This window comes from Erithacus rubecula, assembly GCF_903797595.1.
Source record: "Erithacus rubecula genome assembly, chromosome: 13".
In the NCBI taxonomy this organism is placed as follows: domain Eukaryota; kingdom Metazoa; phylum Chordata; class Aves; order Passeriformes; family Muscicapidae; genus Erithacus; species Erithacus rubecula.
The window spans coordinates 9510602-9526290 of NC_136665.1; the positions used below are offsets into that span (position 1 = coordinate 9510602).

The 15689-nt window shown below is 39.6% G+C and overlaps 1 protein-coding gene across 1 annotated transcript in view; it reads right to left on the reverse strand.

The window, feature by feature from the left end:
• Nucleotides 1–273: 273 nt before the first annotated feature.
• The window catches only part of EEFSEC (eukaryotic elongation factor, selenocysteine-tRNA specific), a 120253-nt gene continuing 104837 nt past the window's right edge, over nt 274–15689 (reverse strand). The window contains exon 7 of the mRNA XM_079316595.1: nt 274–3704. Within this exon, the coding sequence (XP_079172721.1) occupies nt 3520–3704 (185 nt within the window). The 3' untranslated portion in view covers nt 274–3519. The remainder of the gene's footprint in view (nt 3705–15689) is intronic.

The following is a 15689-nucleotide window of genomic DNA, read 5'->3' on the forward strand; positions in this document are numbered from 1 at the left end:
TTAGGTGGGGAGACTCAGCTTTGATTCCAAGCAAAGGATGCCACCTACTGAATCCTTGCTACCATGAGCACAGCTTTGACCCTCCTGGCTCCAGACCCCTGGCATGATCACAAGCCAGACTGCAGTCCCAAAATAAATTCCAAGGAAAAGCAGAAAACAGGCTTGTAAAAACAAACCTTTTCTCCCTGCTACTCTCCCCACAACCCGAAGATGTATTACTCACCAAACATCTGCACAGCCATAATAATTTCTAGTTTTGCAACACTGACAACCTTAGCAGTATTAAAAAACTCCTTACATCTTTATTCTATTTTAGATTCATTATAATACAGTCTGACAATATATGCTAGTACAGTACATTCTGCAACATTTAACTCATGTTCCCAGTTGCTGTTCTTAACTTCACGGCTTAATGACACAGAGTCAGTAGATCACAATATGACCCTGTTAATATTTTTTTAATGCCATTTTTACAAATTACAGCATAATGCACTGATTATGAGGATGAAAGGAAAGTCTCTACGTCTGTCTGGAAACAAAAAAAAAAAAGAATGTTTGAACATCTGTTCATCCTACAAATGTCTTTAAAAGCTTTGATTTTCCCATAATCATTTTGTTCCACCATTTCACCCTTTTTCGAATGTGTATCCAACAGCCTCAGGACAGCAGCCAGAGATCTGCAGTAATAGCACATTATAATCAAAGTTCTTGGACACACTTAGGTTCTCCCTTTGGAATTCTACACTGGGAGCTCTGCAACAGGAGCAAAACGAGAGGATGAGGCTCTGTGACAGGGGCACAAGGCAGGGTGGGGTGGCAGGTGAAGGCACAGCCTGCCCCTGTGGGTCCACCAGAGCTGCCCAGGGTGAGAGCCTGGACAGAGGCAGCTCCCCAGCACACACAGGAGCTGGGATGAGCTGCAGGTCATGAGCCTTCCCCTCCTCACTGGGCTCACTGGCCTCGTGGGAGCCCTGCCATGGACCTCCAGGACAAGAGCAGAGCCAGAGCACAGAGATGAAACGAGCAAAGAAGGAAATGGAGCACTGAGATCAGCAGGTCTTAGACTGAGAAGATGGAAGAAAATGCCAAGTTAGTATGGTAGTCTGGAAATTAAATGGAAGATTGGAGGAAGATTTCAAAAATATGTTTGCAAGTGACTGCACGAGAAAGGGATGTAGGTCCAGCTCTGGAATTACTGCTGCTCACTCCCCTGGAGTACCCCAAATAAACCATGGGACTCCCTGCACTAGGAGTCCTCTCAGCCAAGCAGAGGGCTGCAAATCTAACTGTTCAGGGTTAATGAGTTTTCAAAGGGATCAAGTTCCATAACAACAGACTCACTGATCCTGTTAAGGGCAATCCACGGTGTGGGGGAGAAAACATTCATCAGATAGGCTTTTGTAAAAATACATACCCCATTTACACTGACAACCTCCTCTCCAGAACTACTCAAAAGTGCCTTAGAAATAAGAAAGACAAAACCCTGTAAGTGAAAGGATAAGAACTCTGGGAGCACCTTTTCTGATCACTCCCCTTTTCTTTCCAATACTCCAAATTAGCAAGCCATTTAAAATTTGGAAAGGACACTAGAACTTCACAGATATAAGTTCTTTATAACTAAGAGTATTTAAATAGGTTTTTTTCATACCCATAATTTCTAGACTAACCTGAAATGATAGTAACACTGTTCCTTCAGTGTCATCTGTTCCTCTCTGTTCCATCACTGCAGTATCTTAGGCAGAGATAACAGTGCAGAATACAAAACAGGATTTGATTAAGGCTTAAAAGAAAGATAACATTAAAATATTCTTTCCAAAGACTGCTTCTGGGGGTGTTTGGGAAGGAGAGAGAAATGGGGAAGGAGAGGTGACAGGGGTGTGAAATGCATTTTTTCCATTACAGAAGGATACATTTTCCAGCAAGGCTGGCAGCACAAGTTACGTTAAGCCAATAGCTAAAGTTGCCTGCCTAATTCCTCTGGGATCACACTGAAAGCACACCCCATAATCTTAAGGGATGTGCTAAAGCTTTGCTGGGACTCACTCAGCAGAAACTGTTTGGGATTATTACACAAAGCACTAATTCTGTTCTGATTTAAGGGGGGACCATCAGCCTAGTTTAGACAGCAGGCTTGCTCTGTCTCACAACTGTCCAGCTGTAAATATCCTCTCACTAGCTGATAGGTTTGCCATTTGTAGCCACTTGGGCAATCTAGAAATTAAAAGGAAAAGAGTGGAAAAAAATCAGGATCATGTTAACATGATAGACTCATGCTCATTAAGGGATATAATGATTGATTAATAAGAATGAATGCAGCAATTATTTATCTCCATGTGCAGCTAAGGCACTTGCATCATACATATGGTCACCATCTACAGCTGACAAGCTGCTATTCAGCACCAACAAGCAGGTACTCTTGCTGTTTAAAAGGCAGGAACTAGCATTTGCCATGCTGCCAAAGCTGAGTCCAATTTCTGTTCCAGACTGCAGCTTTTGTACCTGTGGAATTGCTGTTAGTTTTCATGTTCAGGTGTCCTATACTTTGCATGCAACAAGGAAAGGATATTACCAGTGCTCTCCTTTTTATGAGCCTAGGACATGAAACTGAGAGAAAGAGCTAAAGCAGCCATGAAATCCCTATTAAAAACTAATGGTTTCTAAAGCATCTTGGAGACACTCATTTTACAAGGCTTATGCAGCAATCTTCTATCATTATTTTAATGAAATAAAGCCCTTGACTATTTCCAGAGGCAACATTTTCTTTCACACACAAAAGGCATTTTGGTTACAAAAAAAAAAAAAAAAAAAAGAAAACAGTTTTGGAATAGCATTCATTGCAGAACAGGCAGGAAAATCAGAAAAGTTACATAAAATGCCACTGAAGATAAATTCTGAACCTTTGGAACAGCAAACAGAAAAATTAAGACTCTCAACTACACAGATCATTATGTTTAATATGAAAAATATTTCTAGATATAAATCATATTTATAAAAAACATCCATACCATCTCTCAGATAACATCTTACATGGTTGCAACTGAAGGAATGTGAAACATCCATTTTAGGCTTCACCTGTTAAATAGTGTGCCTTCTGTATCCCACTTTGCTCAAGGAAGTTAGCCTAGAATAATCAGCTTCACTTTGTGGGTCACATGAAATTCACATCTTGACTTAATTTAGATTAATATTGGTGGCAAACTTCTAAATCAAGAGAAACTTCAACACAGTTATCCCCAAAACCAGTGCAATTAGAACGTACATCCAAGTGTGCTCATCTGGCAGGTGAGATTCTCTGACATGCCATGAAGATGCACACCACAGAGATGACAAAACAAGCAAATTTCAACAGAACAATATGAGATAGCAGACATTGTGGAAGGGAGCACAGGCAGCATGAGCTTCCAGGCTCTGTTTGTGAGGAAGGAACAGATTTAATGTGTTTGGACAAGAAACACATTCCACCTCAATGCATTTCAGGGTCTGGACTTTGAGGTGTAATCAGAGGCCTCTCTTGCTTCCTCAGGATTGAATCATTTTCTTCTGTGTGTCAAAAACATATCTTTTAAAGATAAGAGAGATAGTAACAGGTTGGGCTGAATCATTCTTGCTGCTTTCATCCTCTTTGGTCATATCCCCCTTCCCTCCCTTAGATTTCTTCTTGGAGGCAGCAGTCAGCAGCATCTTGGTATCTGGCTTCAGCCCATCTGTAAAAGAACAAGAATACACATGACTAACACACTCAACATCACATTTCAGAGAGCTAGAAAAAATGAGCAGGCATATTTTCATCTGAAACCAACCAGTGAAAATAAGAAAGTAAATCAAATGCATTAGGGAAATCACATTTCTCCATAAGACTCCTACAATATGGTAATTTACATAAAAAATAAGTTCACAACAGTGACACCACAAATCCAGTGCAGTATCCTGAACCCTTCAGTGTCCATCTATAGCTTTTAAAGTATTAAAAACAGGCAATATTTAAACAAGCCAGACCAGCTTACCTGGTATAACTCTCTATTTGGCAGGCCTTTCCTATTATTTAGACACATATCCAAAGTTTCTTGTCATCACCAAGAATATTTATAAAAATATAAGTAATGAATAAAAAACAACTGGTAAAACAGTAAAATTACAGAGTCACAAGACTCAGAAGATTCTTGAATTTCTTTAAGTCTATTTTCTGGATTTACCAGAAGAACACTGCTTTTTTATAACTTGCATATTGTATATTATACAGGTTTTGTGTTTGTTTTTGGTTGTTGGGGTTTTGTTTTTATTTTGTTAAGACAAAATATTTGCTAGGGGTTTCAACTTGCATTGCTTATTGCTTAGGGGCACTAGAATTAAGCTGCATAGTATTTTGGAGATCTGTTTCTCCAGACATTTGTGTCAAACACAAATATTTATCCTTTTCTTCCTAAATGGCCAGGGTTTATGACACCTTTATTTCTTCTTAGAAGTCAACACACTGGTAACATTTTATATAAGAAATGCAAGATGGCAAAGTCCAAAGAAATGCTGTAAAACAAGAGAGATGCAGCTCCTAAATGACCACTGCTGAAGAAGTGCTTGCACAAAGCAGAAGGCAACAAACTCCTCAGAAGCTTTTTCAGTGGCACCTGAATGCACTGCAATGTGGTGCTCAGGCACTGGGCCAAAATCAGTTCAGGTATTTTTAACCTGTGGTGTCACATAACCTTATCTCAAACACTTAATCAGCCTCTCTCTCTCCACACTGAAATTCAGAGGTGGATTCTCATATCACGGCCTGACAAAAAGATTGAGATGCTTATGATTTAGTGGAGACAGGAGGTCTACAGGCACAGGGAACTGCTCCAGCTCAGACACATCAGGGGCACTCACAGCTGCTGGGCTCAGCCCCAGAGCCCAGCTCCTCACCTTGCTGTGGCAGGGAGCAAATGCTGCAGCAGCATCCCCACTGCATGCCAGGGGAAGGGGGAAATGAGGAAGTGTTGAAGTAAAACCAGGAAACTGCCCATTTACCATTTCACAACCAGAGGCTGTAAACCATCCCTAAAGTAATCTCTCCCTGCAGTGGGGAGACTTTCACATAGAGAGGGATCTTACTTTTGAAAAAAAACCTAAAAAACAAAAAAACAAAAACCCCAAAAAACAACAACAAAACCCACAACAAAGTAAAAAATCCCAACAGCAACAACAAACCATGCACAACCCCCGCCCCTCCAAAAAAACCAAACCAAATATAACAAAAATAAAAACCCAAACACAAACAAAAAAAAAGAAAAAGAGAAAAAAGTGCAAGGGTTCAAAAGAGGAGAAAAGCAACACATTTTGTATAGAACTAAATAAATTACAGCCCACACTAAGGCTGCAGGAGTCCAGCATCAAGCAGAATCAACTTTGTACAGTCCTGCAAGATCATGCATTTCACAGTCATGGCAGCTACTGTTTTCTCTTTCCAGATGGCAGGACACAAAAAAAGCAATGATTATTTCATTGTGAAAATAATTGAGACTGTTCTTCCTTGATGGCTGAGAAGTCTGATAATGACTATCTTTGCACATGTAAGGTTCAATTAATCAAACTAGGTAATATGGTGTGGCGGGACCACATATTTATTATATGATTTTATTACATTGTAGAGTCATGTTTGATGCAGCTGTTTCGATTTTTTAATTGGATGCTTTCATATAAATCCCATTAATAGCATTACCCTTACAATCACTCCATCTTCACCACGAAAAATAATTTATCACTACATGAAAAGCAACTTATTTCCTATTTGGAAAGCTCTGAGAGCATCATGGGTGCTGCTAGAAAAAAAAAATAGCAACAGTCAAAAGAGAGGAAAACAAAAGAAAAACAGCAGAAAGAGCAACCCCACGCAGCCCCACTCACTACCTTTGCAGAATTTGTTTAATACTTTGTTTTCTACTGTTTTGATCAACCTAATTGTAATTGTCCCTGCACTGGGTTTCCTCCACTTTCCTGAGACGAACATTTATTTTTTGGACAAAGAAACATTTCATTTTGCTTTCTAGTTGGTTTCCCTTTCTGGGTCTTATCACTATTACAAATGTTGCTGTTACTGGCACAGCACTGTTTAAGAAAGATGTTTAACTAAATCCTTTCAGAAAGACACATTTTAATTAAAGCAAACAAATCCTAAAACACTTTTATTTATGTTAGCAGGCTTTGCGAGACTCTAATTTCCAAAAAATGCTAATTGGCGGAAAGGAGAGAGGAAGGGAGGAGATGTGGCATTAAAATTGCAGCCAAAACTTTCCCTTATGGGTATCTGAAGGGCCCAGGCTGCCTCTGCAAACCCTTGCCCACAGGGACACAGCAGTGCTTGGACTCTCACCCTGCAGAGACCCTCAGCTGCAGCAGGACAGAGAAGTCTCAGCCACGAGGGTGAAATAACCACCGTGGATAAACTGAGCTTCAAACCCATCAGTGACATCAGCTCAGATGGCCCAACACAACTGAAACCTGGCACAGCATCTGGGGTGTACAAACAAAGCATCTCACGTCTGAAAAATTTTGGTTTTGAGAAAAAAAAAGACACATGTGGAACATGCATTTAAAACAGTCGTCTCACCTCCTCCACTATCACTAACACAGAAGAAGCAAAGGTATACCTCACCTGCAGCACTTAACACCTATTTGTAGTAAATAAGGGATTCCAGGTAAAGTTTACAGAAAAAGTGGCAGAAGGTGGTAGTTCCTACTGTGAAGTGACAGGCTGACAGCCAAAGGCAGCTCAGGTATTATTAAACTCACACGGTATCTAAATTACCTAATCAGATCCCATGGCCCTCATTCTGCAAACAGATTAGGTGGCTGGCATCATACCCTGACAAATGGCATTTTCTGTTTTTCTGCTCTGGTGCCAGCAGGTCTCAGGGCTGAGGAGGCTCTGAGACAGAGAGCAGCACAAAGGAGCAGGCACAGAGAGACAGCCACAATCGGGGTTTCATCTACCTCCCTGGATTTCTCACATTACACACAATGCATGCTTTACATTTTACAAAACCAAGGAAATGAAGGGAAATATATCTGTCACCAAAGAAGACATCAGAGCTTTAATAGCTGAAATGACGGATATTTTTAGATGAAGGTCTAGTTTAACTTACTTACATTAAGGGTCTAATCTCTGTTGAACAATAGCTATGTTAGCTTGAACACATAGTGAGAAATCTGTTCCATTAATTAAGTGCTGCCTGTACTACTCGGATTTGTAGCAAATGTTAATAGATTTTTTTTTTTCTTCCTCTGCTGGACAATTACTTTATTTTGCCAAGTGGCTAATGGATTAAATTGAAAAGGTCCGTGTGTTAAAAAAAAAAAAAAAATCTTTAGCTTCAAAGTTCTAAAAAATGCCTTGCATACAACAATGAAAAATACCTATGTATTAATATTATTAATGGGCCATCCTCAAAGGCATGTAAGACACGTGAAAGCTTAGCAAATTCATTCCTACCCATCAAAACCATGTCTGTAAGAAGTGCCCAGACAAGGTCTTATGCAAAAAGTACTTTCAGCCTCCACTAACTCAGGTTAGATATGAAAATCTAGTTGTAAAACAGTGTAATCTACTTCATTCTTTTAAACTACTGTCAATTATTAATAAATAAAAATACAGAATTTAATATCCTTTGTCTCTGAATGGCCTGAAGGATTTAGTACAAACAGATCAATTTATAAATTATATTAATAAAAAATGCATTTTCAAATTCAAGTGAAAAGCAGTACCATATCAGGAAAAGCATTTTCCAAGTCTAAAACCAATTTCACATGCACAAAATAAAGGAAAAACTTAGTATTTTATACAACTTTCACAAATAAAAAGCTAACAGCTTAATGATTTGCAATATCTTACACAGTTAAATGAATGGCAGTGTTAAGTTTTACAATTGCTCACACAAGAAATTTGTGCAGAAACATACAGACTTTAACCACTTCATACAGAAATTCCACAGTGTAGAACTCTGGATAGATAGATAGATAGATAGATAGATAGATAGATAGATAGATAGATAGATAGATAGATAGATAGATAGATAGATAGATTCTTGTGCATAGATTCAAACCCAGTTTATCTATACACAGTCAATTCAGCTCCCCTCTGCCCCAGTGGAGTTTCTCCCAGGGACACAAGTTCTGCCCTGGGCTGAGCAGGCTGTGGCAGAGGCAGTGATGAACACCCTCCTGCAGATCCCCCAGATCCCAGCCAGCCTGGAATGCCAGCCCCGACACAAATCACACCCACACACAGCAACACAATCAGCTTTGCTTTTGCTTTGTTTTCACTACTGCTTCAGCTGGAAGGAGGATGAAAGCTGACACAGTGTCTGCTGCTCTAATTCCTTCTGCTCACCCAACAGCAGGGTGAAGGAGCACCTCTGTGCTTTTTGCCCCATATAAATATTTATTTCATCTATTACCTGTAACCTTGGACTCTACTTTGCCTTTTACACTTTTAACTTCTTCACTACACATCCTCCTTCACTTAATACTGCCATTCCTTATCAACATCCCTTGTCAGATTTGTTGACTTTTTTTCTTATTAGCCTTCTGCTTCCCTGCTCCTTCAAAAGGTCTCCAAGGGTGGTCTCTGCTCCTTCTTTCTCAAGTCCAACTCCTCCTTCCTTGACTCACAATTGTACTTGCTAGTCAGCCCTTCAGGAGTTTTATCTCTCTCTCCCCCTTTCCCAACTTAATTTTTCAGATTTCCCATCTCTGTATTTCTATATCCTATTTTCACACTTCTTTTCAATATTTAGAAACAGTCCTGTCTCCTTCAAAGCTAATGAAACATTGTGTTTGAATGCAAGATTTTAAAGCCTGAATGCCAGACACACTTTAGATGAGAAGCAAGATAATACAGTATCTCCTTGTAGCCCAGCCAGAGACAGGAGCAATTTTTAAGCAACTGATAAACCCATCATTGAAAACAGGTGTAATAATATAGGTGCAGGGTATGCTTTCCAGCAGAGCCAGGGAGAATAATTTATTTTCCTGAACTTCAACAACTCCCCTCTCTTGTGCACACTTGTAAAAAAAGCCTTTTGCTAACTATGCTGGTGGTGTGGAAGTATTTACATGGATGATTACAGTTTTCTTACAGCATAAGAATTGTAATGGGGGAAAAAAAACATGTTAAAATATTTCAATGCTCCCAATTACTGAGAACTTTGCTTTCAGGCCAAAATTAAAAGTTCATCCTATGCTGCACTGGTACTTGCCATGGTTTACTGGATAAGCACTGGCTCAGGATCCTCACTATGCTGTTAGGAAAAAAAACCACATTGAGGCTACACCAGCAGCTGCCCTGGGAATAGAAAATAATCTTTTCTCTTACATATTAAGAAATTACTAGACTATTGTTGACTTGCCAATACCTTGCCAAACCTCTCATTCCATTCAGGAATTTGTGAGCAGAATTTCAGTGGCAAACTGAACTTGCTTCTCCCTTCTGTAAACAAAATATAGAAGACTCAGCTACATGCAATTTCTTGTTTCCTGTCAACATTCAAATGCTAAAAATTGACTGAACACCAGAGAACAAGTTAACACAGCATATTTGATGTGGGAAATAATTTTTATCCGAGGCAAATGTAACCTTTTAATATGACAGGCGGACATTTTTCTTCCCTCCCGAGGGAAGGAAAAAAAGGAGCAAAACTTGAAAGAGGCAAAGTGTTGGGGATAATCCTCACTCACAATGGATTATTCAGAACAGCTGGTTTGCACAATTTCAGGATTTCCTTAAATTGAACTCTCAGAACCTGAACCCTAATTACACAGTTTGAGAGTGTGTGCCTGCATCAACTCTTGCTAACAGAGAGTACAAAAGCTGGTTGACCTGAAAATCAGAAATAATTAGAGGCCCAGATGGAGACATCCATGCCACAGACTGATGCAGAGGGGCTGCAACAGGGAACATACAAAGGGAGCCTCTCCAGCTTATTGCAATGATGGACTACTGAAAAGAAATAGAAACTTTTTGCAAGTACTGCAGGACTCAAGAAATCTGTATTTCAGAACTCAAGAAACCTGTATTTCAGCACAATATAATTCAAAACGAATTAATTTTTCTTTTCTTGCAGCAGCTATATATTTATTTATCCATACTTAAACAACATCAAGGTTCAAATAGAGCAGCACTCCCATTTGTTTCACATTCTGATCAACTTTAAAATAATAAATTTATCACTGGTTTCCAGCAAGATTAATAGAAATATCAGTGTTATAAGAACTGATTCTCAGAGTATCACAACACTAGAAGCACACACTTATTTTCCAACTAGTCCCAAAACATGTCAGCAGCTCTGCAAAAGTATTTCTATGCACCCTAAGAACTTGAAAAGTTCCCTGAAATTACATTCTGGAGTTTTGATTGAAACAAGAATCAGAAGCATTCCAAAATGAGAAGATCTGTTTGCCCAGCCTCTCCTGTTACAGTTATCTCTGCAGTCAGGCAGAAAGGACAAGAACAACAAAATATAACATCCTGCTGCTTCAATTCCTCACATCATTTAGCAGCTCTGCTTCTCTATTCCTCTGCTAAAGATACCCCAAATCCTACCTTTTGACTTATTAATGCAATTGTGCACCTTCAATATCCCAGCAAAAAAAAAAAACCAAAAACCAAAACAAACAAACAAAAACCCAAACAAAAACAAAACCCAAAATGCCAACAAACCAAAAACCCAAATAAACAAACAACCCAAACTGATCAGGAAAAACAATATATTTGTGAGCCTTCCAGACAAAAGTACCATGTTACTGTACGCATAAACACTATAATAGGGACCTCAAATGCACCACACCTCATCTAGTGGACTGGATGATGGGTCATCTAGAGTCTCCTGATCCCATCTAACTTGGCATCCCATCTGCCTATATGAATATATTGTGCTTTAGAAAGAGCAGGGGTGAAACTGTGTCCTGAGCTAACTGGAGCCCAGGATCAGGCAGGGATTCTCTACCTGACATCAGGTACACACCTATAAACCTTTGCTAGGCAGAAGATTTAAGTTCTCTCACAGGAGCAAATCTACTCTGTTCCTAGGTGTTCTTCACCATGATAACAAATATAATATGATTACCAAGACAAATTCAGTGTAATAGTTGACCATAGATTCACTCCAGAAACAAGGGATACTCCTTTCCTTGCTACCCTCAGGAGCTCAGGATTTGAGCTTCAATTACTTTCATAGATCAGGCAATGAATTTTAGTTATGTAAATCCCTTCACAATTCTCCAGTAATTCTATTTTGAATTCACAACACCTTTCCCACATCTCTTGTCAGCTCTCTCAAGTATTCTGCTAGAGTTTCAAACTCCAGACAAGAGTAATTTTTCTTTTCTGGCCAGTACAAGATCAGTTATTATCACCTTGCCTGACTTGTGAATATTAATAGGGCAAGAAGTTGGCCAGGGAATAACCAGCCTCCAAAAAGATGAGCAAGGAGACTCCTTCCTTCCAAATGTGCTGAAATCCTCAGCATGCTATTTGGGATCTAAGCAAATCATCCATAATTCTTTATCTGAGGACAGAGGCAAGGAAAAAAAAACATCTTACAGCCACTTTGGGTACAAGTAGACTGCCCCATGTCCCAACCAAACAGTGTTGTGACAGCCAGCCTGCATCAGCAGCACTGTTCCTGCAGTCTCAGCATGGCAGACTGCTTGGAAATCCTTAACAAATAAAACATCTTCCCATAAATTGGGGAACAGCTGTCCTGTACCACATCAGAGAAGGCTGCAGCTCAGTGATGAGCAGGATTGAATCTTGTGTATCAATTTAAGTTTATACAGGCTTTTGGACTCAAAGGCATTATTTGTAAGAAGTGGCACTACTGGAAATAACATGGATTTCATTATGGGCTCTTTACTTTTCAGGGAAAGAGCCAATCCCTGATGAGGAAGACAGAAGCTGTTTTAATTTAAGAAGCTGACCTGGGTGAAGTTCAGGCCGAGGCTGTATTTGGAAAACTCTCCCATCAAGCTGGACACAGCCCTTTCAAGCTCAGTGCCAATTCCACACAATGGCTTGAACTGCGCTCTCCGGCAGCCCTTAAAGGCACATTCTGTATCTTGGCTTTTGCTGCAAGCAATCAAGAAAGAATGCAAGAAAACAAAACTGTTTCCCAAGCACTGTTTGCTGGTGCCATAATTAATATAATCAAACAATTCCACAAATTGCTTCCAATTGCTGGCGTCACTTTCATGTGCAGAGCCAGACTTTCAAAGAAGGGCCCTTCTTGTCCTACATCCTTACACTGGTAACCCTCGCTTCACACAATAGTAAACAAGACCTCACTAAATAGTAGAGGGTAATTTGTACTGTAATAGGTCCCCAAGGCACCATGGACACAATTTGAAATGCCATCTAATTTTTCTTTTTAATTAAAAAAGCAGTTACTATATTTAAACAACAACACAAAAAAGTTCAGAGGGGACAGACTGGAGTTTCCCACAGCTCTCCGGGAGTTTTCTCAAGGTCAGGAAGAGTTTTATAGGCTCAATTGGTACACATTTTTTCTTTAATTAGTCTGCCATACCTTCTACATGAAGTCAGTGTCTTGATTTTTCAGTCTGATATTTTTCATATTGCTAAATGGAGCACAGACTCCAGCACCACACTGTAGCTGCTGACTGCTGAGTGGGTATCAGTGGTGCATTTCCCTGTGCTTGCCTTGCCTGCCCCTTCCCTCTCCTCTCCATCCTAAACCTGTCATCCCCACTGAGGGGACCCAGCATAACATAGTGGATTGAGTATGTCATTCATTCAGCTTTGTATTTCTCAATTTCCAGCAAGATGACCAGGATATATTATCTGTTTTCCCCAATTTACATTATACAACCACATTTTTAACCTTGCTTTTCAAAAATAAAATGCAAATATTAAACAGCAGGTACAAATGGACCACTGTCATCTGAAGCCACATAGCAGGACAGATTTCTGAACTTGACAAATTCCCATCATGTATCACACTACTGTTTTTCATCCATCTCATTACTTAAGTAAATCTACACAAGCCCACACACACTTAAGAAGGATATTTGCAGTTACCAAAGTGTGTTTTCCAAAATACACCCTAATCCAACATAACCTTCAACCCTCATTAACAGCATGGATACTTAAGGTCCTCATTTCTTGGCCAGTTGGCCATCCTTCAGCAGAAATCAACTGAGAATACCAAACCTGAGGGTTTTTATAGGCCAGCACAACAGCTGTTGCACAATGCACCAAATCCATCTGTTGGCCAAGTCTTCCTAGAGCAACTTCCCTAAGAGCAGAGGACTTTCTACCTTGCACTCTTGGAACACAACTATGAGTTGTATGCTCTACAAAACTTTGTGTTTCTGTGCAGCAGGGACTAACCTTAATACAGGTCACAGGGAGACTCCAGTGCACCACACACTAGGTCTAGACTACACAAATTAAGTGTTCACACAATACAACAACAGATCTCCTGTCAGAGCTAAAAGACAACCACCACAATCATATTTCTGGCCTCAAATCCAACACTGTTCCACTAGCCTATATAGGAAATTTTCAAATTAATTTTTCTGCATGGACTTTCAGCACTGTAACAAGGCTGCAGTTATGCCAGCTGATGTATCACACCAACAATTAGTAAAACTCTATTCTCATTTGATGGCCACTCAAGGTCCCCAGAGTCACCGAGATCATGTCTTAGGGCTGTACTTGCTCCCTCAGCACACCTGCAGGGAGAGGCACCACTCACACTGGTGCTGGGATTTCAGTCCACACATTCTTCAAGCTCCCTGAAACAAAAACTGAATGTATGGAAAACAGCCAGTGCATAACAGGAGCAACTATGAAAAAGTAATGGAACTAATAAGGAATCAAAGTATTAATACATATAAATGTAATGTGGGAAGCTTGGGATTATCAACAAGCTCTTCTTACAATTCAACAGTAGAAAAATCACAGGCAGGTCAGCATGAAATATCCAAGACCATTCAAAACACTCTAAGTCAGGACAGTGTCTTGAAATCACAATTACTGTCACTGGATCTCCTAAGTTCTCTGTCTCTCCTGGCAGAGTGCTAAGAAACATGCAGATACAAACACAGAGCAGAATCTGGGAGAGACTATGACAACTGTTATACAGGACAGACTTTCACAAGTTTTGTTGTTGAGGCAGTCCTTGCTGATTAAACTCTCAGATCAAAAGGAACAATACCACAAACATGTCCCCAGAGAGTACAGTTAGGTATGTAAAAAGAGATCAAGGAACCACTAAGAACAAGAGCTTTCATAATTTCAAAAATCATAGAATATCCCTTTGGCACTAAGTTTCTATCCAGTGAGGGAGTTTCTCAGCCCAGAGGCACCCAGCAGTGGGCCAGAAGACACTTTCAATTGTGTTTTTGTCAGCATTCCAGTACCTATTAAACAGTAAATAAACAAAATCAACAATGCCCATGTTGTGTGCACCAAGGTGAGCAGAAACAACTAAAAACAGGTTCTGCATTCAACACGAGACTAAAACTTCATCATGCCAGTAAAAATGGAACAACACCAACAAAACCTGCACCAGTGCCCAGTATCTCCTAGAGCAGCCTCTCAGAAATGTATAGAATGTGGAAGAAGTTCAGGTTGGCAGACCTGCCACAGAATCAAAGGCAATTCATTACAAAGCAGCTCCAAATCAAAGTGCTCAATCCACAGGGCTGTCTGTAATCCTCCCACCTCTCCTGGCCCACAGCAGCAGCTAAGCTGGACCAGCTCTGCTGACACATCCCAGGCATCTGCTGCTCAGCACCGGTCCACAGTTTAAGTTTGGTGATATTCATCTTCCCCCAGGCTGCCTTTATAAAGCAATCCTGAACAATGGGACTTCAGAATAAAGACTAAAACATTTAAATTTTTTTTTTTTTTTAAACTTCTAGGCAAGGGCCTTTAAGGCGATTAGAAGGGGAGGGGGATTGGATGGCAGCTTTTGCTTTTTCATGTTATGTATATTGTGTGTAAACAAATATGCAATTTGCTTTAAAAAGATAAGGTGATTAAATTTTTATCGGGCTTGTACTCTGTTGTCACCACAACAAAGAGAATTAGGAGAAGGAAAGAAAGGCCTTTTTATTTGAATTATGCTCTTACCAGAGGTTCTCTACAGCACAGCTGTAAAGCCACTCAATGTTCTCCAAACAGGCCCTTTGATTGCATTTTATTCAACTTGTTTGCATTTGGAGCAATCGAAAGGAAAAGAACGCTTCACATTTTGATGTCTTAATGTTCCTTAATACCTTCTTTAATTTATATTAAGCTTCTTAACTAGGGTGATGAATTCTTCAAAAACAATAAAGACCTAGTGCAGAAATCTTTCACACACCACGAAAATTGAAATTATAATGTATTCATGGCTTTTTCTTTTTTTTATTATAAAAAACATTATTTAGAAGAAAGATTTAAAGCATATGAAAAAAAATCCCAAAGTTGTATGAAAATTACTTGATCCAGAGAAATAGAGGAAAGTTCAAACTAATTACTACAAGGGAAACAAAATGTTGTAGGAGGTGGAGGAGAATAAACAGCATGAGAGTTTTGGGTTATTATGAAGTTTCCGGTTTTTAATAAACTATAAATTTCTCCTCTATGGCTTTCTACCAAAGAAACAAAACCCAAAACAAACACTAAAAATTTTTGTAATTTTATTTTA